The 27,391-nt window shown below is 39.1% G+C and overlaps 2 protein-coding genes across 4 annotated transcripts; one reads left to right on the top strand and one right to left on the bottom strand.

Annotated features, from left to right (window-relative positions):
- The first annotated feature begins 560 nt into the window (after positions 1–560).
- bnc1 (basonuclin 1) lies at positions 561–19,223 on the top strand. Of its 3 annotated transcripts, XR_002752671.1 has the most exons (6): positions 561–901; positions 6,855–6,957; positions 8,892–9,127; positions 12,464–14,547; positions 16,417–17,661; positions 17,789–19,223. XR_002752671.1 is itself a non-coding variant. In XM_014474377.2 (5 exons), exons 1-5 carry the CDS (start codon positions 887–889, stop codon positions 17,210–17,212), a joined length of 3,234 nt encoding a protein of 1,077 aa, XP_014329863.1. In that variant the 5' UTR covers positions 561–886; the 3' UTR covers positions 17,213–19,223. The 3 variants fall into 3 exon arrangements, 2 of the variants coding, with proteins under 2 accessions (XP_014329863.1, XP_023188630.1); XM_014474377.2 differs by having other exon boundaries at positions 16,417–19,223; XM_023332862.1 differs by lacking the exon at positions 561–901 and adding an exon at positions 912–3,162 and having other exon boundaries at positions 16,417–19,223.
- On the bottom strand, positions 9,007–27,363 carry rwdd3 (RWD domain containing 3). The gene is made up of 6 exons (XM_014474378.2): positions 27,052–27,363; positions 24,965–25,197; positions 24,663–24,893; positions 22,778–22,896; positions 22,564–22,673; positions 9,007–9,094 (listed from the first exon to the last, which is right to left on the bottom strand). The coding sequence occupies exons 1-6, from the start codon at positions 27,134–27,136 to the stop codon at positions 9,075–9,077; spliced, it is 798 nt and encodes a 265-aa protein (XP_014329864.2). The 5' UTR covers positions 27,137–27,363; the 3' UTR covers positions 9,007–9,074.
- Between the last annotated feature and the right edge of the window lie 28 nt (positions 27,364–27,391).

Raw genomic sequence — 27,391 nt, 5'->3', positions numbered from 1 at the left:
AAGAGATGGAGTGTGGGTAATGTGTGAAGTCCCCCTCTTGCTTAAAAATGCTCAGCACAGACACCTACACATTCCTGACGGCACAAGGCATAACTTGTTATGGAGGCTCTTCACAGAGCTGTGTTAAGGTGAACGTAGACACACACACTGGGCTGTGTGCATCGAGAGGGGCAGCGTTGATTTAGGGCATTACTCAGAGAGAGGGGGCAAGGGAGGGGGAATAGGAGGGTCTCCCCTGGCTGCATTAGGAGAGCCTCTAGCCTTTGTGATTCCTTTTGATCAAATCTCTGTGAAAGATGAGTGTCATGCCCTCTTCCAGCCAGCTGTGAGGGGACTGCCCTGTGACTCGGAGGGGGTAGACATGTCTGAGTCTGCGCGCGTGAAAGGACACACACACCTCTGTGCGTGTACAGTTGTGTGTGTATTCTGTGTAGGCTAGGGAGGGAGCAGGCAGCTCCTGAGGTGAGAATGCTGAGTGGGAGGATCTCATTCCAATCCCCTGTGCCCAGTTTCAACACACACACACACATGCACACACTAAACATCTCGAGTAGTTTAGTGGGAGTCCACTGCAACATTAGGGGCGAAACACAGAGAAGGCACATGTGCATCTGTGCTTCCAGAATAAAGCATAGTGACTTTTTTTTTTCTTTTGGGCAAGCGCATATGGCTGTGTATGAGTGTGTGTATGTGTGCGTGCATGAGGGTGTGTATGTTCTTATGAGAGAAGAAGGGAGCGAGTGTGTCTGTTGCTGAAGGAGAAGCTGCTGGAAGTGATAGCTCTTTTGCTTTCGTACTTGTGCGGACAGAGGAGTTGGAGGTAGTTCTTTTGTGGAACTCTCAGAGAATGGCAAACTCCTCCGTATCCTTGGAAACATCCCACTAAATGACAATGGCCGAGGTAAGAGACGAACTGCTTTTCATTTCCACTTTCTGTCAGTTCTGGCACCTCTCAATATGCCTGCACACATGATCAGGATTTGCTTGAGTTATAAACTGGAATGGTGTAGTCTGGACAGGTTTCAGGAGAAATCTAGGCATTTTGTATCAGATGATTTTATATCTGTCAGCGATTCTGAGGAGGTGTACTACTGCATATTATTCTGACATCAGTGTTGGAACTCAGTTTTGGTTCTTTACAAAGAACATTATTTATTAAAAACTTGTTCTTATGCCAACTTATCAAATATCAAATGCTTCCTTAAAATGATCAGCTTAATAGGGACTTCTCTAACTAGAAAAGAATAAAAAGAAGGAAGCATCTAATTGATGCAGCTCACTTTGAGGACTTTATTTTTAAAGTCTTTAAAAATTTTAAATTCTTTCTGTGTTAGATGCTCTTACTCTTGTAAAATTTTAGATACCAGAAAGAGACAAAAAAAATAAGATGAATAGTTATGTACAGATTGAGTTCAGCTCGCCGACATTTTGTTTAAAAAACTATTAAGTAACCAAAGATGACAGAAAGAAGAAGGACAATAATGTTCTTTTTTGTCTCTGACTAAATTTAATCTACTCTCTCTGCTCTGTATTTTCCATTCATTCATTCACTAAATGTGTAATACATGATTTTGTAGTTATGTATTTCTTTATTAGGGGAGTATGGCAATGTTCTACGGTTAGCACCAGTTCAGGTCAGTGTTTACAGACTTACTGCTGAAAAGGAATCTTTTTTGTAAGATAGAGGAGTGTAACACACAGACTTGTTACCTGTGTCTGGTCGTTATCCTCCAGATCGTCTCTCGGTCGGCCTTCAGTTGGGGAAGCAGAGCCACTTGACCTCCTGCTGCCTCCTGGCCTCTGAGCGCAGCCTTTTGGAATGTGTTTAAAATGTTTGAATGCAGACATAATACAACATCTCTGAGTTATCTGCATGTTAGTGAGACACTGCTTATGTGCATGTATGTTTGCTGACAGATTAGTGCATATCAGAACAAAGATTTTAGAAGAAAAGGTTGGAATAATCACTGAAAATAAAATATTCTTTGTTTGATTTCTCTGAAACACTTTTAATTCTTCAATTATAAATGTAAAATATTATAATTTAAATTCCAGATATGCTTCATTTGAAAAACATTTTGTTTAGAACTGTCATAAAGATATGATATTTTTTGATATGATATGCCAGATGAAAGTGAAGGAATACTTATCATTTTTCAGAATTTCTGTGATATTCCTTTGACCTCCAAAATCATAAAATCACAAGAAAACCAAAATGCATTCTGGTCACAAGGCTGGCTTTTCCACTTTGATGAGTGAAAGTTTAATTTTGCTCCAGTTCACATAATCGTTATATGTGCGTGAAATGTTGCCACAGCTGCCTCCCATCTTTTATTCCTGCTGTGCTCTCACTCTTTCCAGCTTTTATGTACTATTTTTAATATCACTATTTTCTAAAAATGAGTCTTCTCTTCCGCTGTACTCACATACACAAACGCAGACACACACACACACACAAGTCATAAAAGAGAGATAACTAGAGAAGGACTCAAACTTGTGGCCCTTGTTCATTCAGATGGAAATTATCCTTGCTTTGCGTTTTCTACATAGGTTCTGTTGGTGTGGATGAGCGAAGTGGCCGATGTCAGTGTGAACTTCATCAGCTACCTTAGCTTTGTGATGTTTCGTCTGAGAAGGGTGGTGGGGGCCTGGGAGCATATTTGCGCCAGCCTTTTACCCCCTTGAGCGTCTCCTTAAGCTGTGATCTGCCCCTGCTGGCCCCAGACTAACTTTGTAACACCCCCAAAACCCACACACTAAGCTCCACACTGTGTGTGTGTGTGGGGATGTGTGTGTGTGTGTGTGTGTGGGTGTGTGTATGTCCATTCGTTGCATATGCTCTACGCTGCCACCAAAAGGCTTGTAAGGATTTGTCAGCCAGATGTGACAAGATTGTCAAGAGGCAGGCGTGGAGAGGGGGAGATCTGATATTAATCAGAGCATAGCTGGAAGCCAAACTCTATCAGACTCAGTGTACTAACATGTTCCCCTCATTTACTCTCTCTCTGAGCCAAACACTCCCTCTGCGTTCCTAACAGCAAGCAACCAACACCAGAGAGCCATCCAAACTTTGGCTTGCTTCCTCCATCCTCACGCTCACATTTTTGTCTCCTTCAAACTTGTTTCTGTACAGAGGGCAGCGTTTTTCTCATGGATCTTCAGGTAAACCTGTGCTGTGTTTTGTCTGTTTTGGTTGTGGATCATGTAGAGATTGATTTGTGTGTGTCGGCTGGTGATTGACTGCAGGATGAGTTTGAAATAATGAGTTTTTCACGCTGTCTTTAGGCTGTATGGACTCTTAACAGACATAAATGCAGCCTGTCTCTACTTGCTGCTGCTCATGCTTTCACTGGTTTTGTCTTCTTCTCTTTGTTTTTCTTTTTTATCTTTTTGGCTACCATTACAGTATTAGATGACTTTTTTTCCTAATTTTTTATGTAGTTGTTATGCAGGTCAGAGACAGACAGGCTGCATGACTTTTTATGTATATAAATTAAAACGGTTGCAGTGAAGCAGAGGGTTTTTATTACTGCGTCCTAACTGTGACAAAAGTAGAACGAAATACAACTTGACTTCAGCTGCATCAGTACAATAAATTTCTGGTGGCAAGTTCCACTTCTCATTTAAAGGATGATAATAATGTTTCTGAAAGTATTTTTTCTTTCTTTTTTTAATCATATAATTATGTTTTATGCAGAAAAAATAGACATTTTCTCCACAAGATCATAATATGATGACTTGTAGGTGATTTAAATGACATTTTAAGTCTGACTAAAATGTAAACATTATTTAAAATTATTTAAATTTAAATATATAATTGATATTTTATACAGACTTTTTAACAGGACTTGGATGAGCTTTCTAACACATTCTAATACATAACATAACATGCTTTAGAAATTAACATTTTATATTTTATATTTATATTTTATATTTTCATTTTATATCATCACTCAAAACAGTTTGGTTTTATAATTTGTCGGGTTGCCTCCTCCTTCACAAGTAATCAGTTATATTGCAATTATAACTTGTTATGTATGGTAGAAATATGTAAAAATATCTAGAACTCTATATTAAGTTCCATGTTTTATACAAAAATCTGCAGCTGTACAAAATATCAAAACCTATTTTTAAAATATAATTAAATTTTTCTGTTGCATGTTTAATTGCCACTAGGTTGGCAGTAAATGTGTGTGGTTGTGTTAGTATTCCTGTTCCTCTGAACTGCCAGTTGCTCTGGGGTCATTTTTTCTTTGGCCTCATCACCTTTGTTTTCCCACAGAGACAAAGGTGTGAAGCTGCTGCTAATTGATTAGCGTTCCACCACATTATGCCAACAAGTTCCTGTCCGTTCCCCAGCGTTCTCTGTTTTATCTCGCTTTGCTCTCTAAAGCTGCTTACAGTGGTTTTAATAGACACATGCAGCTAGGGGTGGGTCATGAATACACCGGGACTTTTTATGCCATCCCTGCCTTTTCCACCTTTGACACTAGTTTTTAATCAACCATGTTCTCCGGCCATCCATCCGGCCGTCCGTCCTACACATTATGACCTGTGTGCAGTCTCTCAGAAAGGAAGCTTTTGCCTGCAACAAAGACACAACCACCAAAAACTTTAAGATTAGCAGCATAGAGGCAGAAAAATTCTGGATACTTTTTCATCTTAGATAAAAAGATAATTCTAAGCCTTTGGAGTGAAATCGGCCAATACTGAGTAACTTATTTCACATCAAAAAACTATGGAGACAAACACATTCATTAAGGTCAAGGCCATGACTCCACATAGCATGAAACACAAAACAAGTACTGACAAAATGGCGTTTTATTTCTCCACGTCTTGAACAGGATTTCAGTCTGAACACTTCTCAGTGTCCACTCGCTCACACACATACACACCCACGCCCACACCCCCACGTGCACACACACACGTAGACAGAAATAGGTGGTACACCCACTAGGATATTGCATGGACTAGGAATTATCGACTCTACTTGTACTTAACAGTGATACTTGGCCCAACCGTTCTACTTCTGCACTGTTGCGGTTTTTCCCTCATTCATCACAGATTTATTGCCATCACTGATTGTCGTTTGCTAAACAACCTGTAGACATGTCAGTGATTGGTAGTACAATCAGACATGTTTAAAGTGATCAAGGTGAATGGGAGTACGGGGGCGAAAAGAGGGGGGTTTCTGATGTACATCAGTGATGTAAAGAACACTGCACCATGCTAGCTTTGGCTGTGAGAGTGCTGAAGGACCTGCATCATTTTGTGCAATTAGCCTTCTTGTCATTGGCTTCATTGATGCATACGAACAGCTACGGCTTTGTTGTGACAATGGCAAAAAGAAAGAGACGGGGCAGGGCACTGGCTGCCATACATCATCCCTGTCTTCATCTTCTCTTTCTCCTTCTTTGTCTTCCTCTGCAAAGGAACTCATGAAATGAATCACTAATTAAGACAAAATAACTGCAAGCACACTGAATTATAATTTATGTGTGTGTATGTGGGCCTGTGTGTGTGTGTGGGAGTGCATAGCACCTGATTGAGATGTACATTGGGGGGAGCAGCAGCAGGGTGTGTGTGCAGCCACAGAGGGACAGGATTAGTCTAATTGGGCTGTGTTAGGTCTGGCCGCTCTGTAATGATGGGATTAAGGCTCTGTGAGATGAGAAAAGGTGTTTTTACACCTCAGCAGTTGGGCTGAGGAACCTCGGCTTTCCAGGCCCGACGCAAAAAGTGATGGTGAAAACAGCAACGCCAGCGGACATCTGACGACCGAAGGTTACTGGTGGTGTATCAAGGCCAGGCAGCTGCCACCAACTTCATCCCTGGTCAGTTTTATTCGCACTAATGATGAGAGGTTGGTGCAAGGTGAAATCATGTGCTTCCAGATTACAAAGACAAGCCTGGCTTCAATCACACAACCAAGTGACTGACTAAATGAAGAGGGGGCGGCTCGCAACCCATCACCCACACTTTACTCCTTCTCTGCCTGGCAAGAGAGATCCAGCAAGGAGCTAAGCATTCTGCTCATGTATACTAAAACTCAACTGATCATCTATTATAGATGCAGAGGGAGAGAGGTGCTGGAGTATAGCCATCCCAAGGTTTGCAGCATGAACCACTAAGACAAGCAGCTTTGATCTCAAGTATGATGATGCTATCTCTGTTCCTGGTCTGGCATATTTTTCTAATGCAAAAAATAAAACATATTTTATTTTTATTATTATTATTTTATTAGAATTCAATTCTGGAAAAGTTGCTTGCATTGGTCCAGCTACACAATGGCCTCATCGTTGTTATGCATATGCATCACTTTTATTTCTGTTTGTTTCAGTTCTGTCTGCATAGCTTTTCTGAGATAACTTCCTGAAATTTCAGCATTAACCATAAAACAGGTTGGCAGAAAGGTTGAAAGTCAGAATGCTCTGCATGTATGTTTGCGTGTCCAGGGGTCTGGTGTCTGCTTGTTGCTGCAGAGACTTCAGGTCCTGAAGAAATCCTGAAACAAGTCTTCTTCCGTCCTCAGAAAACTAAGAAATGAGCGACCCACAACAGGAAACCAAATGACCTGAAGCATTTATGTTCTTCTGTTAGTCAATCTGTTAGTCACTTACATATCACTTTGCAGAGTGAGAACCGCTACTGTCGCACACACACATACACACACATTTTATAGGAAAAGCAGGAAAGGACTTCTGTCATGTTTTATTCCTCCATCTTTATTTGTGTGCCTTCTGGATTCATTTTAAATCAATCAACAAAAAAGCAATAATGAAGTTTTTAGACAAAGACAAAAACATATTGATTTTGTATATCACCCTTTTTGTTGTCCTTGTTATAATTTACAGGCGATCTGCTGCACCTTGGTAAACTGTAACTGTGACAACTTCAAGCCTGGGAAGCTGAAGAGGAGGCAGTGTGAAAACTGCAAACATGGCTGGGTAGCACATGGTAAGAGCTGGAGCAAGTTCTCTCACCAGAACACATTCAATACACTTCTAATTTATAGTTTGGTTTTGTTTTCAGATCTATTTTGTTTTTTTAAGTGCCATCAGCTTGAATGACTTACTTAACACATCAGCAGGTAGAAACATTCACCATGAACCCAACATGAATGAAAGGACAAACTCTTTGAGAATACAATTTAACATTTAATATAATGCTGATGTAGAACTGTAGATAATTTAGTTAATGACTCTGAGCAAGAATTGGAAAGTAAACAAAAGTGACAGTAAAAGTTAGTGGAAACATGGGTTTGTTTCTGTTAATGCATTTTTCTTTTTAAATCCTTCGTTGTTTTGACTGTTCAGCCACAGTTTCATCAGAACTGATCATTTTTGGGCTTCATGTTTGGCACTTATGAGAAGTATTTGTGGGATTTTACTGGTAATATGTGACAACCCATACGTCTACTGTGCTAATATTATATGTGACATAATCTCATTAGATGCTGGATAGAACCATATGAATGTTGCTGTATTTTTAAAAATTACTCTACAGAACTCACCAACCATATAGTATTATGAAATTAATAGGTTTAAGGTTCAAACAGCCTGACTATAAAAAGATTATGAAAAAAGTAAAAAATCTATTGGGCTTGTTGATGAGAATGGATGAGATGTGTTGTTTAGCATTTACAGTGAGCTCAGAGCAGAGCAGTGTACAGAGAGAAACGATGGACATGGATGGATTATTTTTCTACTAAGATCTTTTGTCTTGATGAGAGCATCCAAGTATCAGCTTTCAATCAACCTAAATGTTAGATGGACTTCTGTAGTATTTCTGGACTGTCATAAACATAATGTGATGATGGAATCAGTTAGAATGGTTTGTTATGTTCTAGTTTGATTTAGTGCATAAAAATAGAAATAAATAAAATGACCAGCAGTCTAAGTACAGTTCCGTGTCATTCCTTGTCTTCTTTTCCTGAAACTGTTTGATGCTGTTCAGAATTACATGAAGTCAAAAGGACTAAAAGCAGGAGACGGCCTGATCTGGCATTCAAATCAACAATAAACCAAAAAACAAAAAACTTGTTTTTCATGCTGGTATAAAATTCTTTCATTTTGTGGACACAATTAAATAAGGTCCATTTAGAAGTGGTTGTTATTTTCAGGAAATTAAGAACTCCTTGTGGGAGATCCATTCACTCATTCATTGTTTCTACTTACTATAAAGACAGTAGCCTGGTAAAAACCAGCCCCTTGTGCTACACTTTGCTTCGTCCAGAGCAATTTCTATTTTCTTTTTGCTTCTTGTCCATATAAAGAATGATTTCTACATACATTATCAAATATATATTATTGTTTAAAAAATCACAATTTTATAATGAAATTGTGTGTTTTTGTTAATATAATCACAAAAAAATTATTACTACAAAAAAAAAAGGAAAATCAGTTCCAATTCCCCCGAGAGGCCCCTGAGTTTTAAGGGGCCGGCCCCATAGCTGAGACCATTTATCTGTCTTGATTCACACAGTACACTGTAGGATGTTGGAGCTTTGTTGATTTGTACAGTGATGCAAATCACTAAATTTAAAAACTGTAGTTTTTAAACATGCAGTTTTTCATGTTAACAAACTGTATTATCATTTTAACATTGTCTTGTTATCGATGTTTATTTTTCACTGGGGTTCGGAAATTATACAAAAAACTTCCTTAGTTATTCAGTGGCAAAGTAGAAATTTAATGTGTACCTTTAGTTCCTCTCTTAAATTCAATGAATTTACTTTTGCTTTGGCAGTTTATGTTTTGGTATGAACTGATTTCCCACCTCCAGACTTAAAATGTACTCTCTGTCTCTCTTTACTTTTATTTGATGACAGTATTTATTGCAGAACCATTTCATCCAGTCTAATCTAATAAAATCTGGTCCATTTTTTCCAGCCTTGAGCAAGCTGAAGGTGCACCATATGTTCCAGAGTAGCCAGGTGGAGATTGTGCATTCCAACGTAGTGTTTGATATCTGCAGCTTGATGCTGTACGGCACCCAAGCCATCCCGATCCGGCTCAAAATCCTCCTGGACCGCCTTTTCTCTGTCCTCAAACAGGAGGAGGTCATCCAGATCCTCAACGCATTGGACTGGACACTGCAGGATTACATCAGAGGATACGTGCTCCAGGTGAGACAACCTGTCCATGAAATCTGGAACTTGATTCATTCTGTCTGTCTGTCCAATAATGTTTCAGTTTTAACGAGGCCTGATGGATTTTAGCTGCGACTGTTCATGTGTTAAAAATTACTTTTTCACAGCCTTTAATTGGTGTGGATTGCTTTTGGTTTCTTCTCCATTAAAATAATTTGAACGGTTAAAACTGGGCTGAACAACTGCACACAGCAATGAGACGGTGTGTAACTCACAGCTGAACCTGAGTTTTCCCCTGAAAAATCAATTAATCAATAATCCTTATTTATTAAATAACTGGCTACCAACTGTAATACAATTGTAACTGTAATATAACTCTGTGTATTTGATGGAGCGCATTTTAATTTTTTTATTTTAAATCTTTTGATGTCTGTAGCAGACCAGGTTGCTGGTGAAGAGAGACTTTTAGAAAACTGAAAATGTTATCAGTGGAATTTGAATTTATGTTGGATAATTATTATGTTCCATTCTCAAGACTGTTTAACCAGAAACAGATACGTGTTGTTAAAATTTTGCAGTCCTGGAGGTGTTAGCTGTATTCAGGTTAGCAACCAGAAAGGATGGGAGCAGCTCTCGGCCTCAGGTTGTCTCTGGAGGGTCTGCAGACCGAGACGGCTGTGCGGAGCTGGAGAGGCTCTGAGACTCTGATCTTTTTCATTTAAGACGAAAAATCAGTCAAAATGACACCACTGAGAATATGTGAATGGATTATTCTCAGATGAATTCAGACAGACATATGTCATGTTCCCACTGAGGTTTGCTCTGATTAGCTGGACCAACTTGCTGCTATTTGTTTCTGTTAAAAATCCTGTCTTCAGCTGGTTTTATTGTACAATTTACTACCTTTAACTTGACAACAAAACAATGTGCTTTTGTGACATTTGGTACAACTAGAAAATCTTAAGTCATCTGTTTGGGTTTGTGTATGTTGTGATTCTAAAAATATATGATAATATAAAAACTAGGGCTACACCAATGATTTTAGTAATCGATTATTCTGATGCTTAATCAGATTTTTTAAAATGACACATTCTGCAAATTTTTCATTTAACCACTTCTTTATACAAGATTAGAAATATTTATTAATAGATTAACATATTTGCATGTGTATACTTGTTATTTATTTGTTGAATTTCTTACATCACTCTTAGATATATGTATCTTTCTATAAACTTTCTCTTGTATGTTCATATTTGTATTATTAATATTTAACACCTTAGATAGAGTACATTGTCAACTAACATGTAATTTCTCCTTGTCCTCAATAAAGTATATTCTATTCTATCCTATTCTATTAAAATGCAAATAAAGAAACATTTCCAATATTTTTCTAAATGAGAAGATAAATATTTTTATAGCTTAAAACGAAATGACAGCATTCTTTTAGTGAAGATTTGATCATTTTTTGCAAAGGATGCATCTGCAGGCTAAAAATTCTTCTGACATCAACATGAAAAGCTGAAACCTTCCTGCTTAATGTCATTACAGTGTAAGGCTGATCTGGTCAGTATCATTTTGGATGGTAGGGAATTTTTTAAACAGAATTTGAAATGAGTGAAACTATGATAAACGAGCTTTAGTTTAGTTTCACCCATTTCAAATTCTGTTTAAGATATATATATACTGTATGTATATATATATATATATATATATATATATATATATATATATATATATATATATATATATATATATATATATATGAGTCTGTTCTTTATACTCTGGTTAACTTTTGATCGATTACTAAATTAGTTAGGAGTCATCTCAGCTCCAATAAAAAAATATTAATAAAAAATATAAATAGTACATTAATAAATAATTAATACACAAGAATTCTGGCTTATGTATTGTGTCATCCACATTTCCAAAAACTAGTCTGCAGGTCTCCTTTCAAAGCTAAAAACTTCTTAAATGGCCAAATTATCATTATAAGAGCATACTGTAACATTTTGAACAGAACCATCACAACTAATTTTTTTCTTTATTGTTTTTCTTTATTTCTTCTTTGGTGTAGTCCGGTAGAGCAGAGTTTAAGATTACCTAGGAAAAACAACAACACTCATGCAGTTCATGCAGTCTAGAGTATTTAATGAGAGAGAAATTAAGAATACACATTTTCTGCTTAAAGTACAAATAATTTCCAGATGGACTGGATAGATTATATGGTTTGTCTGACACCTGAGAAGCATCAATGAGCAGCGTGAGGCCAGGTAGCAAATGAGACTGAAATCTTCCTGATAAATGGGGGTGGAGGGGGGGGAGGTGGAAAGCCTTTGGAGATGAAATGTAGCCACTGGTTGCAACAACTCCCTCGACCCCAGAAATATGGCACTGCCTGTTTATTGCTATGCTACCCTCACTTCAGACAAGTCTCCATACTGAGTAGATAGATTTGTAAATATTATGTCTTTTGCTCCAGAATTTGAGTGAAGCTGATGCCAAGCCGACCGAGAGCCAGCCTGCAGGCTCTGTGACAGCACAAGATCTCACTTCAATTTGTGCATCATCAAGAATTCAAGCTGGGCTGCATTTCATTTATGTTCGCTTATTTAATAGCAAATGTAGAGTCCGAATCCTCGACAGACACCCAACGAATGCTGTGTGATAAAATATTAATCCTGGTTATGGCATGAAGCTGCTCTTGACTTTCAAAGCCTCTCAGAGTCACATGTGATTAATGCTGGCCTGACCTGCTAGATCACTGAGACTGTGTCTGACACTCCATGCAGTAGAATGTGTATGCACAGTTATAGTTTTGCATGGATTTTGGAGTGTGTGTGTGTGTGTGTGTGTGTGTGTGTGTGTGTGTGTGTGTGCGCATGTGTGTGTGTGTGTGTGTGTGTGTGTGTGTGTGTGTGTGTGTGTGTGTGTGTGTGTGCGTGCGCGCGCGTGTGCGTGTGTGTGTGTGTGTGTGTGTGTGTGTGTGTGTGTGTGTGTGTGTGTGTGTGTGCACTGACATGGAGCAGTGTGCCAGTGAGGTGGTTTGCACTTCTTGCAGATTCAGAGCAGGTAAAAGTGAAGAACTAAATGAAGACAACAGACCTGAAGCAGGTTGTGTGATGAGGGCTCTCAGGGTTCTGCACCGCTCACTTCTATTCACACTTGTTCTGCTTCCTTCCTTCAGCCTTGCTGTCAATCTATTTTATAAGGTGTGTCATACAAGCTGCTCTGTGAATATGTATGAGCAACTCAACATACAGCTTTAATGTTGCTGATGAAATTGCTCTCTCTCCTTTTACTTTCTCATTCAATCTATGTCATGATAACATCCTCACACATTTCATGCACCTCATTTTTCTTCTCTGTCTGCAGGATGTTGCTGGTAAAGTGTTGGACCGGTGGGCCATCATGACCTTTGAGGAGGAGATTGCTACTCTGCAGCAGTTTCTGCGTTTTGGTGAAACCAAGTCTATAGTGGAGCTTATGGCTTTACAGGACAAGGAGGGGCAGGCGGTGTTGGTTCCCAGCACCCGCACAAACTCAGACATCCGCACCTTCATAGAGCGGAACACTCCTCGCTCCACTGCCAGTCTCTCCGCAACTAAGGTTGAAAAGATTAGCGGCAACAGCATGCACCACTTTGAGAACTTCATCAATAGCATGGCCTTCATGCTTCCATTCCAGCTGCTAAGCTCTGTGCCTGCACCATTCTTAGGCTCACCACCAGGGGCAATGCAACAACAGCACCAGCAGCACCAACAGCATCAACAGCACCAGCAGCACCCATGTGGTGCTTCAGTTGAGCAGCAGCTTCAGAGAAAAGATGATGTGAGAGACAATATTGGCAGGGACAACCCCCTCCATCTCTCACATCCTTCAGAGAGCAGCCTGCTAGGTTCTAGCTCCATCTCATATGCTTCTGATTTGGACCAAACCGGTGAAAGAACAACGGACACACATTCCACAACAGCAAAGATTGAAGCAGAAGACTTCTCCACCAGTGACAACTACTCAGATGGCTCATCGACACCATGCACGCCATCTATGACCTCTGATGTCCCACAGATGTCTCCTGAGGGGAAGCTGCGCTCTCTGGACAGGAATGGAAGCGGCAATGGAGGGGCATCGGGGGGTGGAGGCTCTCTGAAAAAAGGGCGTGTATTTTGCAACGCTTGTGAGAAAACATTTTATGACAAAGGCACACTGAAAATTCATTACAATGCAGTTCATCTGAAGATTAAACACAAGTGTACCATTGAGGGGTGCAACATGGTCTTCAGCTCACTGCGCAGTCGCAATAGGCACAGCGCTAACCCAAACCCCCGGCTACACATGCCCATGAACCGGAACAACAGAGACAAAGATTTACGAGGGAGCTTGTCTGCTGATGAAAGTTCACAAGGAGAAAAGAGAGCTGAATATAGCAATACAATTTCCATCTCTTCCTCGGAAAGCCATAAGTCTGCTCCCAGCTACATGGTGAGTCATGTGGACACTGCTCCTAAGCTCCACAATAGTTCTTTCTCCAGCATGGGCCAAACTGGCATCCTCTTCCCTAACTTGAAGACAGTACAGCCAGTCTTGCCTTTCTACCGAAGCCTGGTAACCCCAGCAGAACTCGCTAACACCCCAGGGACACTACCTTCTCTTCCAATTTTATCATCTTCTGTAACTGTCAAACCCATCACAGCTCCGGAACCTTGTATGACAGATCCTATACCAAAGAAAAAATCACGTAAGTCAAGTATGCCAATAAAAATAGAGAAGGAGGTAATAGAGCAGGATGAGGAGATGGATAAGGGAAGCCTCTCTGAGGAGGAGGTTCCTCTGAGATGTAGGGAAAAGGATGACTTTGAGGGTAACCATGAAGGAGAGCATATGTGCAATGAAAAATCTGAAGAGGCAAGAGAAGATTACATGGATAAAGAAAAGGAAAGGGATGGTAGCAAGTATCTGATAGACCAAACCTTTGCTGGAAATTCAATTGAAAGGAATGATGAACATGACAGACCAGAGCAAAAAGAAACGAGGGTCATCACTGTTTCACCATCCCTATTGGAAAAGAGGCCCATGGCTAGCAACAAAATCTCAGCTAGTAAAGAATCCACTTGCACTGAAGATAGAATTGACATAGGACATTCAGATTCATTGCAAATAGCTGACAAGATCCCAGAGCATAAATGGGATGAATCTGGGCACAGGCTGACCAATGGGCGTGGTCTCCTGTTGGATGAAAAGGAAGGACTTGACAGATGTGAAGAAGATTATGGGATCTCAGGACTGTCTCACCTTGAACCTGATGCTAACCCTCCACACCACTGTGAGATCTGCAGTAAGACCTTTAAAAACCCTTATAGTGTCAAGATTCACTACCAAAACATCCACTTGAAGGAGATGCACATGTGCACAGTGGATGGCTGCAATGCTGCCTTCCCGTCCCGAAGAAGCCGAGACAGGTGAAGTAGCTCTATGTTTTTCTTAGCCTCCCAACAAAAGAATTCAAATGGGTTCAGTTTTGGGGTTCTCATTTAGTTTTTTCCCTGTTCTTGTGCACAAAACACAATATTCCTTGCTGGTAGGCATAGGATTTGTTTATTTTTAATGTATTGCATTACATTATATTGTTTGGCTCTGTGGTCTACAGTTTCCTTCCAATTCTTAACAGTAGGTGAAAAGGTTAAGTACCACAGAAATATTTTCAAAATTACATAATAACGACAAAAGTTAATTTTATACAACATATGCATCTTTACTAAAGATTAGCTTATCTGCGTATGCTGAACAGTTGAACTTACAACAGCAAATTCTAGTTTCTGATACATAAAGCTAATCATCGACTGATCTGGGACCAGATCCAGTTTAGGTCCCAATGATCAGTTAACCCAGAAGGTCAACTGATCGTTGAAAAATACAATTTTAAATAGAAAGTGATGTCACAGCATAAGCAACCTGTCCTCAATGCACAAGAACAATAAAGCATTTAGGCACACCAAAGGGGACACACACATATTTCAAAGAAATGACTGACCAAATGTTCCACAAAACACAATTCTCTTCCTCATGTTCACTAAAAACCAGAGACAGCTCCTTTCCTGAACATTAAGACTCTGAGATTATGTTCCAAACTGCATTAGAGGGGTAATTGTGGTAGGTTAGCTTCACCCCCACCTACTGTTTTGTGTTAATACCTTTAACCTGCTCACAACCCATAAAGAACGAGTTGATTGTGGATTGAAAGGGCAATCTGAAGGGGCCTAAGAAAACTGTACACTCTGAAAATATTGCCTTGCACATGACTGGATGTACTTGGAGGTCCCAACCCTAACCCTAACCCCAGGTCTGTAAATCAGAAAATGACCGAAAAGTTCATTTATTTCAGCCACTCAATTCATTAAATGAACAATAGAAAAAATAATATTCATTTCTCACATATGGATGTATATTTATTTTCTGCTTTCAGCCTAGTAAAACACCACATTAAGATTAGAGTAATAGATCAGACCAATAAAAAACATTTTTAAAACTTATGTGGGCTTAAGAAAAAGTATGTCTAATATATGCTAAAAGGTTGTTATTTTAAAAGGTACGTTTAATCTGACAGACAGGCCTCATTAGAACACATCCATCCATCCAACCATTATATTACATGATTATCCCCAGTGGGGTTGCCCTATCTCCTGAGGTCAAAGGGCGAGAGGCAGGGTCACCCTGGACAGGTCACCAGTCCATTGCAGGGCAACACAGAGACAGACAGGACAAACAATCATGCACACATGCAAATCTAAAGAGAATTTAGGTAGACCAGTTAATATGACAGTCATATTTTGGTCTGTGGGAGGAAGCCAGAGTACCCAGCGAGAACCCACCATGCACAGGGAGAACACACAAACTTCATGCAGAAAGACCCCAGGCTGGGAATTGAACCCAGGACCTTCTTCCTGCAAGGCAGCAGTGCTACCAACTGCACCATTGTGCAGACTCCATTAGAATATATATTCTAGTGTATTGAACATGACTATATATGTGCAAATAAAAGAAAAACATTATGCCATATTGATATTACATATATTGAATTGTTTTTTTCATCTGGTAGTCAAATTAAATATGCTATACTTCTGTAATATGTGAAACATGTTATTAATCTACATCTATAAAATGTGATACATCCAGGATGTATCCTGCCTCTTACCCATCGCTGCAGATAGGCAGTGAAAAGAACTAAACTAAAGTAAACTAGTTCTGTTTCATCTGCACAGGGTTTAGTAAGGAAATATTCTCCAGCTGCTACAGAAACACCATAATGACGTTTATTTCTTCTTCTACAGACACAGTGCAAATCTGAATCTACATCATAAGCTGCTGACCAAAGACTCCCTCAGCCCAGCCGCCTCCCCCTACTCCCCATCACACTGCAGAGACAGAGACTCGGAAGGCCTGGAGCCTGGACAAAACCAGCAGGACAAAGACGCGCTGCACCGAGACCCAACCAGCCAGACCTCAGTCATCTTCCGAGGACACAACCGCATGGGACTGGTGTTTCCTATGAGCAAGGCACCTGCTGCACTTAGCAGTGCTGAGACATCCCCCCTACAAGAGTTGGAGGGATTAGGAGAAGCAGACAGAGGTGGAAATGGGAATGATGGAACGATCCTTGACCTGAGCACCTCAACCTCTCTCCTACCTTGTGGCAGCGGCAGCGCTCAGTCTTCCTGGGACTCAGATGAAGCTGAGAGTGATGAGGAGGCAGGGGATGAGGATGAGGAGGCCCTCCCCATAGAGGACAGCGATGAGAGCTGTGATGGGCTGGGTGTGAGGAGGCCAGAGGGTGAGGAGGGGGCAGCGGGGAGACACAGGAACACAGGCTGTAGCAGGAGCGGACAAAACAGACATCATGGGGGTGGGTCTCCCATCACATGCCACGTCTGCCAAAAGGTATACAGCAACAAAGGAACATTCCGCGCTCATTACAAGACAGTCCATCTGCGACTGCTTCACAAGTGCAAGGTCCCAGGATGTGACACATCCTTCTCCTCTGTACGGAGCAGAAACAGACACAGTCAGAATCCAAACCTACACAAGAACCTTTGTGTTACCTCAGGGGCCACCGCCGAACACGAATAAAGATCTGGGTTCAAATGGCAGCAAGCAGGTGATGGGGGCGGGGGGGCAGAGTGAAGACTTACTAATTAGCACTTTTTAAATATGAACACAATCCACCAAAATACTGTATGTTTGGAAAAAAAGGAAAAATCATGCAAAAAGAATATACAGTTAGAAATCCATGTGTTGTGTAAAATGAAACGACATTCCTGTCAGTGTTTACTCATTAAAGTACAATCAGTGTGTGTGTAAAGAATCGTCTACATTAATGTAAGTTGTCCTGTTGTAAAGTGGAACTGATCTCGTTCTGTTTTCTTTAACCCTGATGTTCCAGTTCAGACCACAGAAACATTTTCCCTTTTGTTCTCCCTGTGATGGCAGAATCAGGAAGCTGAATATTATGGATTTACTGAATACTGTCATCAGATAGATCCTACATATGGCGCTTAATTTATCAGAAAAATACTTCAGTAAGTACCATTATTTAAAAGTTCTAGTGTTGAGTGTGACCATATTTACTATTCTCTGATCTGATTTGATCTTTCCAGTTCTGTTTTATGCTGCCAATATTGACCAAAGATTTTCCTCCCTTCCTAGATGTGTGCAACATCCCGTTTCTGTTTTCTGACGGATATGCAGTATAAAAGGGGCTCACCACGGTCACTAATTAAGCCTGAGCACACAGGGCCTGATGAAATGCAAAAGTTTATTTACTTTATGATGAACAGCGGTAAAGTGTGACTGTGGAACAATAAAATTGAGAGAAAAAAATATCTAGAAAAATGGCCGAAGACTTAAAGACCTTCTCAGTTTCTGTGGCTTGCTTGTAAAGAAATGTGATCTTGGGGCTGTTGTTAGCAGAGCTGTTGCTCTCATATTGTTTGTGTTTAGGAGGAAGTTGACTGAGTGTAAAACCCACAGCCAGGCGCTGGTCTGGAGCCTGGAAGCATGTACTGTGAATGAGTCAAACACTGATAATAAATACGGGGAAAATAGCAGTCATTATTGACCAAACTTACACTATAAATAACAACTGTTGAACAAAATTGTTATTGAACTGGATATTATGTGAATAGAGTAAACTCTCTCAAGGAAGTTAAACATTTACTGTATCAAATAGGAACATTTCATGACTGTCTGTTCCTTTTTGAATAAAAAACAAGAACGTGTATTGTTCTGGTAGTTCAGCAGATTTGCTCTGTATCACAAATGTTTGTATTGTGTATTTAAATTCAACAGGTTAGATTGAGAAACCATTCTTTTCTTTACATTGATTTGTTTAAAAAATGAGAGAGCAAAAACAGTTCATTGTTAATAGATATTTCTTTTGGTTTATTGTCATAATATTTGTTTGCAGTTAAATAAAGAGCCATATGTTTGGAGGACTCCGTTTATTTTTTTTATTCATAAGATCCTAAAATCAAATACACACCACTGCCCATGTGCACACAGGCATGCATTCACACATGTCAAACACACACATTTAAAACATACTGTTTGACAAAATTAAAAGCGCTCCTCTTTGGGAGCCTTTTAATAGTTTTATATCACTTCTGTTTCTGTTAAACTTTTCCACAATCATTTGGTCATCTGTTTAATGAGTCTAAACTAGAAAATCAGTAGCATGATGCCTTAGGACACCAAACAACAGCCAGTCAGCAGTCCAATCACATTTGTTTGGCTATTTCATGAAAAATTGACCCTAAAGTTTCAATAGAACTTCAGGTGAAAAGAAACATTTCAACGTCCATGTCCTGCTTCTAGATATTGTACTAACAAAATGCTGGTAAACAAATACATTTTCCTATCAATTTGAAATCAACAGATTATAACAATAATGGTAAACATAATAATTTGTGGCATTAGGGGCTCTTATTGACAGCAATTAGAAAACAAGCAGAGAGAATGAGAAAAACTACAACTGATTGAAACCCCGGATAAACAGACACCGCCCTGCTGTTACACCATTCAGGGCCCCGTAGGTTTTATTTTTAACATCACTTTGAAATTTGCACTGTTGTTCATAGAATGTTTTTTTTACCCTTAAAAAAATCAAAAATATATTTGTTTGTTTTTATAATTGAAGATTAAATTATAAACCAGGGAACAGGGCAGTTCAGCTGAGACATTTTACAGCTTTCCGACTGTAAAATGTAAACTGACAAGAACAAGAGGAGGTTGTGATGTTCAATCTGACTGGCACTTTCTGAGCTTCTCCAGCAGCCCAGGTAAGGCAGATGTAAAATCTTCTTATTGCTCACACACAACTAACTTATGCAGCAACAAGACTTTGTTGTTTATTTTATTTTCCAGGACTAGAACATCCATTGGGTAATGGTTGGATTCTTTTTATTAGGCCAAAAACAAGCAAAGGCTAAAACAGAATTCCCAGTTTCAAATTTGAACTGCTGAAAAATGGCACACTTAATATAATCAAAAAGTTTGAAAAAAAGAGACAAAAACTCTCACTACCTCTCTTTACTGAAGAGGTGAATTAATCACTGCAATACTGCAAGGGAAGGTTAAAGTGCATGGATGCAAATGGACCAGTGACAGTGAAAGTATCTATGGGTCCACTTTGAAAGGCGGGGGGGGGACAAATCTGTTACACAACATTCCTGAGTATTGTACCATTATAGAGAGCTGAAAGCCTTGCATAACTCAACAATTCAACCTACCTAGCATATTTACTGTACATTAGTATAACCGCAAAGCTGTTCTTTATCACTTTAGAACAGAAAAAACCCCGTTCTGACAAGTGGCAGAAATCTAGTACCACTCAGAGACAGCACCATGTATTATTTCAGTCCCTCTGGTTCGCTGTATGTAGGCGACATTATTCAACAGAGAAGCAACATGATCTCTAAAGGTGGAACACTCACTTCCTCCTCACAGCTGCATTTGTATCTGGATTAAAAGGAACCTCTTTACTCACTTGTAGAAACTGTGAAAAGCTTTTTACATATTGCAGAAATAAACTTACTAAGCACAGGATGAAATGTGAAAATATTTTAGTTTTGTATGCATTAATTCTTTTCTGTCCATAAAAACTCTTAGCTTTTCAAATATTTGAAAAGTTCGTTTTATTTACAGGTCTTTCCCAATAATAGCATAATAGTTTTTATTTCTATTCTTACAGTGACACATAGTACCAAGAAAAAGACCAGCAGTACAGTTATTAACTTCAAAATTCCACTGGCAGATTAAACTAGGAGTTTTCCTTTTATTAATACTGTCCTGCCTGCTTAGTTGGGTCTGTTCTGCCTGGCAGGTCCTATAGGATCCAGGATGTGTGGGGTCTGCAAAGATAATAGCTGCACATTTCCTGACCCTTGACCTGAACAAGTCCTGGGTTGAGGGATTCTCAGCCCTGGTGAGCTTCCGGACAAACACCGGACTGACTGAATGATGGCTGTGCAGAAGATGAGCAGTAGCTCCTGTGGCAAGTTCTAAGGACCCGTAAAGAATCCTCAAAGTATTGTTGAGGATGGTAAAGGACAATTCTTCACTATCCTCTGGAGTGTTCTATCTATCTATCTATCTATCTATCTATCTATCTATCTATCTATCTATCTATCTATCTATCTATCTATCTATCTATATATATATATATATATATATATATATATATATATATATATATATATATATATATACAGTATATATATACTGTATATATATGGGGGGGGGGTGTGCGTGTGTGCATATATATAAGTGTAGGTCAAATTTATCTTGTACATGATAATACAGGTGCATTCACTTTGATAAGCAGTTCAAAAAAATTTTCTGTTTCCCCTTCATCGAACTGAACCACGATTAGATGGATCTGGAGACAGTGACAAATAGCATTACTACTCCCTCTACTGCTGACAAATTGTAATAACACCAGACACATAAAATGACTCCACCACTGGCTCAACTTCCCCTAATCATTCCTGGGCGAAACAATTTAGATTAATCCCTAATGAAGTTTCAACTGGGAAATTAAATTTCCACCAGCAGTCCATCAACATAAAAACAGCTTTAACAAGAAAGTTTTGGGAAAAAAATACAAATAAAAAAATAGACATAAAAGGAAAAGAAAACAATTCAAGCAAAAAGATCAAAGGAATATGTGAAGTATGACAGAACTCTTTCTAAAAAAGATTTTTTGGCACTACTGGTCTTACTTAAACAGAAAGTTCATATGAAATAGGATAGAGACATACAGCTGAGTTCAGGAGTATAGCCTTTTCACACAGTGCACATGGTTCACCAACAGCCATCCTGCACCACATAACAGCAGTTTTCACATTAGATCTTAATAACATAGATATAATATCTTTATGGGACAGATAAGGACAGATACACTATTGCCAAATGTATTGGCTCACCTGTCTTGACTCACATATGAGTTTAAGTGACATCCCATTCCTAATCCATATGGTTCAACATGACGTTGGTCCACCCTCTCCAGCTAAAACAGCTTCAACTCTTCTGGGAAGGCTGTGAATAAGGTTTAGGAGTCTATGGGGATTTTTGACCATTCTTCCAGAAGTGCATTTGTGAGGTCACATACTGATGTTGGACGAGAAGGCCTGGCTCTCAGTCGCCACTGTAATTAATCCCAAAGGTGTTCTATTGGGTTGAGGTCAGGACTCTGTGCAGGACAGTCAAGTTCATCCACACCAGACTCTCCATCCATGTCTTTATGGATCTTGCTTTGTCCTGTGGTGCACAGTCATGTTGGAAGAGGAAGGGGCCAGCTCCAAACTGCTCCCACAAAGTTGGGAGCATGGAATTGTCCAAAATGTCTTGGTATGCTGAAGCATTCAGAGTTCCTTTCACTGGAACTAAGGGGCCAAGCCAAGTTCCTAAAAAACAACCATAGACCATAATCCTCTCTCCACTAAACTTTACACTTGGCACAATGCAGTCAGACAAGTACCATTCTCTTGGCAATCACCAAACCCAGACTTGTAACCCACCAAGGACCATTTCTTTCTTTTCATGTCCATTGCATTTGAAATGAGCTCAAAGCTATTTCTAATCAACTTTTTTATAATTATATAAAACTCCACTTGTGAAGGTAAATCTATTGGGCCTTTCAGTAACACTCAAACAACAATTCTGACTTCTACAGTATCAGACAGAACACATTCAAAATGATAGAGGTTTGAAGAGGAGGGATGTTCTAATTCCCGTTTAATGGTAATGTCTTCAAATGTAACAAAGACTAGATTAGCAGGACAAAAGGTAGGACAAACGTTTAAAGCAATACAAACTTATTGATATAAAATGAACAGCTCAAATAAAAAGCAAATATTAGATGTAGGTCTGTGAATCCAATATAAATAGACATAAAAAGCAGATATGACAGTTCTTCTCCTAACCGCTTAATGTAGGCAGCATCTGTTGGTAAAGCTCAGCCAGGTTCAGCTCCTCAAAGACAGCAGTCAGCTCTGATAATGACTTGTAGTCCTTCACTATGAATCCCTGCAGACTGAGAGAAAGGAAGGCCATGAGAGAAGTGTAAATACTACTGAGACATTAAACACAGAGTCACAAACTATCTGGATTTCTCTGTTGCAGGTTTATGAGACGTACCTATGTTGACAGAGGGAGGAATATGGGGTCTCAGCAAGAACCTTCATCATCCTCTCTTTGCATTTCTTACCTGAAGAGTCCACATCCACCTTAACAGTCTTTAAATGGTGACAAAACTCCTGAAGAAAAGTTTTTGCAGTCAGAGTGGATATTGACATGGGGGAAAAGACGTCACTTTTAGACAAGTAAAAAAATATTTTTTTTCTGCCTCATCTTCAGATTAGTTTTTAAGATCATTTAATATATTAAATTCTTCCAGTTCTCATATTCTGTAGTCGCTGTAGACCCGTCACTGCCTTCCTTGACGGGTCACATGAGGACGATATTCTTCAAACATGGTGCTGTCATAGACATCTCTACTTTTGTCTCTATTCTTTGAAGGACATTGTTTGAGACACTTTTTCATTGTTCAGATGAAACTTTACAAATATTTCTTTGGGACTTCTCCCAAATTTTATTTCTCTCTCAGCTATTCTAAAGAAGCCATACTCAGTTTTTTCCCCCCACAACTTTACCAACATGAACCTGCTAACTAATTAATCTGCTAACTCAGCTCACTACCCGGCTAATAACTTGTTTATTATGTTTAGTTGTTTTCCACCCAGGTTTCCCTCAATGATTTTGCTTTCTGGTTGTAAACCATTGATCTCACTCTACATTACAAACTTAAATTGTTTGGAAATGGCATTGCTACCTTTTCTAACAACAGTTAGAAAAAGCAGTCCTTACTGCTCAGTGCTAACACACAACAACAGGGGCCTCATGCATAAAAGAGTGGGCAGTTTTCACAATAAAACTTGGCGTACGAAAAAATTTATGAAAATGCGGCGCACAAAGAAAATTGGATCCACAAAGTCGTGCGCACGCATGTGGCTGCACAACTTTCCTTTATAAATCCTAATATGAGGGAAATAGAGCGCAGCTGCTGGTCCGCCCTGTTGCCACCCTTAAATACATATGTAAATTAGTAAAAATACCCAGAAGTCTGCCACCACGTGAAGCAATGACCATGGCAACGTCCTTGTTTGTAGCAGTACAAGTATTTATAATAATAATAAATATATATTTTATTTAAAAGGTGCTTTTAGGTAACATAAGGTAACCTCACAAAGACAAAAATAATAAATTTTAAAGAAAAAAAATCCAAATTAAAAAAAGAAATAAAGAGATTGTGCAAATGCCTGTTAGAACAGTAGAACAGGGATTTCAAGAATGACAGCGTGGCAGAGAGTCCTTTGAGTGGGAAGGACTGTCTCTCTACTATTTATTTTATTCTAAATAGTAGAATCATGTACATAAGTTGTACATTTACAGAATAGAGAAGATTTCTGTCCATAAAGGCGCATTCAAAAAGCGGGCGGCTCAACTGAAGGATGACTGCAGCTGGACCGGTACTGGTACCGCATGACTCCATCTTTAAGTTCTGCTCGGAGCTCCAGGATGATCAGTCCAGGCAATCTAAACGCTAATAAACCATCATCAACATTTCCCAGGAGATCAATCTGATCTCTGATCAATCGCTCCCTCTGAATCCTGTGTGTATATTTTCTCAAACTTTGATGCAAAGTTAATTTTTATACAAGCCAACTTGTGCGTAAAATATGGCGCCACACATTTTTTGTGCGCACACACGCTTTATGCATGAGGCTCCAGGTCTGCAATCTCTCAACAATTTGGTTCTTTTAGAAAGGATCTCTCACTTCCAAATGCTGAATACCAGCACCTGGCTACTCAAATGATCTAGAATTGCTTCAGAAATTCAAAGCATAAGTTTAATTTTCTCCCACTGTTTCTCAGTTTATCTTTAATTTGTTGAATAAATAATATAATATGGCATAGTGTCAGTCTACATTTAAAGTCGATTCAGGAAAAAAATACCATGTACCTTGATGTTGGGTCTCTCCCCCAGCAGAATAATCAATGGATTGCGTCCTAGTAAAAGTCTACAGGTGAGCTGCAGCTGCTGGCTCCAGCGCTCCAGGAGTCCGATATATCGGTTTCGAGATCTGATGTGGTCAAGCAGCAGAACCGCTGTCCATTCCTGCTGGTTGTTTTTCTCTTCCCCTGTTCCGTCCTGTTCTTCTGTCTGGTCCTCCGTCTGTTCCACACATTCCTGCTGTGACCACAATACATCTGGACACTGTCGCTAAAAACATTCAGGTATTATTTACTTTTATGAGCCTTTACCTGCAAGTATTCCACCAGCTGGAGCAGCATTGGTTCTGGGGGAAGTTCTGCAGCTCGAGTCATCAGCTTCTGCCTGATGTTGTGACACTGAATCTTAGACAGGCCGGTGGTGGAGATAGAAATATGAGGAGGACAGGAAGGGTAGCTGGGGTCTAGATGGAACACTGCACTCACATTCAGCTTCCCGCCTCTCCCACCAGTGCAGTTGAGCTGGACCACCAGCCCATCCTGTGCTACAAAAAGACAAGGCTGTCAGACTTGGATTCTATTTTTTTATTTAACCTTTATTTTACCAAAATAAAAACCCATTGAGATTAAAAACCTCTTTGTAACAGAGTAAACGAGGAAACAACAAATACAACACAAAAAATACACAGAACATCAGCTTTGCTTTTCAATATAACGGCTTTGAAGAGAAAATGAAAAAAAAATGTGAAAACAGCTCAAAAATTAACATACATGCAACAATTTACTGCCACTATTGTAGACAAACAGGAAGAGCAGATACTTTTAGATTATAATAAATGCTCATATGGGAGAGTACTATTAGTATGCAATCTTTGAGTCAGATAATGATTTAAGGTTAAGAAATCATAGGTATCATGGAATATAATTTTTGTTGATATTTTTATATTTTTAAAAGAATATAATGTTGGAACGGTAGTCACCAATAACTAGTAATAACTCCAAGTTGGCGGTTTGGCTTTTTGCCAACCGCCAAACTGTTTAGTTACTTCAAATTAAAAAAAATAAATACATTTTTAAAAGTTAGCATTTTTGATAAAAATGTGGCCTATCCTTTCAGAACCTGCATTTTCCCTCATTACCATTTAATCTACCACAGCAGAATTCGTAAACGAATACATGTAATGAACACGTAATGCACTATTATTTACACTTCTGTTAGTGGGGCACATTGTGTTCCAAAATAAATATTTCTAAGTGTGTCCCTTTCATTTCTTGTACTTCAACAAATATTATTTAAAAAATATATCGTCAGCTTCTTTTGCAAATAGCCGTTTGCCAACCCACATTTTTCCCACTTCTACAACCTTCTCGAGTTGAGAATTAGCACTTTCAATTCGTGGCTCGTGCTGATTCTGCCTTTCTCGGGCGTGACGTGAAAGGCACACCCGAGTAACAACGTCAACCCGAACGAAGCAACTACCGACAGTATGGCAGGCCGTTTTAACATAACTTCTGTTTTACCCCCCAGATATCTGAAATTGGTTTATGATAATACTTAAATTAAGAAACCTCCAACTATATTTGTCTCTAACTAGACAAAATACCTATTTCTATTTCTCTAATTACATTCTGACTAGTCGAAATTGCGTCATATTTGCCATTGTTGCATGGAGACTTCAATTCAAGGTATATAATTAATAGCTGATTATCTGAAACATACATGTCAGATATCTACAATTAAATTATGACATAATGCATAAAGTCCAAGTAAATACAAGATATCTCGATTGTAGTTTTGACTAGTCATCATAATTCTAATTAAGGATATCTTGAAAGACACCATATAGATATCTTAAATGTATTTTTAGATAGGAGATACGGCAGGCCGTCCCTCCTACTTGGTTAAACCAAAATAGTCTTAAAGTCCATGAAGTTTTCTGTCTCTTCATATCCAACATTGCCCTTTCTACATTGTGCATATAATTTTGCGCAGAAAACATAAAATTATGCAGGCAACTGTTTGGGCAGCTCAGTGGCAGCACAAAGGGGTTTATACAGAATTCTTAATTCAAATATCTAAAATTGTACATTTATCTAGTCATAATTACGTTCGAGATGACTTAAATTGTAATTACGGACATGTGTCCCGTCAGATCCGGTGAAGTAATTGAGATATCTTGAAATTAATTTTGTATTTGAAGACATTTTGAGTTATTATTCTTACCACTCAGAGTGTAAATGCAGATATTTTAAATTCCTATTCCGGATAGTCAAAATGCAGTTTTGTGTAGTCAAAATAAATTTTTAGATATCTAGAATGTAATTAGGGATGATCAGACAAAACCGAATTTATGTTAAAACAGCCTGCCATACTATCAGAGCAAGAACAACCAACGTACCAGACTGTTGAACAATTTGGAACTCTCCGTCTCTGCAGTAAATGGACGATAAAACTGAAACTTCCTCAATAGCTGCGTCCGACATGATCAACGTTCACACGCTCTGTCGCCCTCAGCAGCTTCATAAATACCCCATATTTTAAAGCACTACATTCGATTGGTGAATTTTTAAAAAATTTTTTGCTCACGTTCGCTTCTCATTACTGTCCGGTTTAATGAATTGAGTTGTTTTAGTGTTTACTGGTAACCAGATTCCTTTAACTTTGGTGGCTGATGCTGGTTATGTTTATCCCTGACGTTGCAGAACCAAAGGACCCCAAATAGCTGTCCTCGGTGACGC

This window comes from Xiphophorus maculatus, chromosome 4 (genome assembly GCF_002775205.1).
Source record: "Xiphophorus maculatus strain JP 163 A chromosome 4, X_maculatus-5.0-male, whole genome shotgun sequence".
NCBI classification, from domain to species: domain Eukaryota; kingdom Metazoa; phylum Chordata; class Actinopteri; order Cyprinodontiformes; family Poeciliidae; genus Xiphophorus; species Xiphophorus maculatus.
Note: the sequence above shows the minus strand (reverse complement) of the source record. Positions and strands in the feature narration are given on the sequence as shown.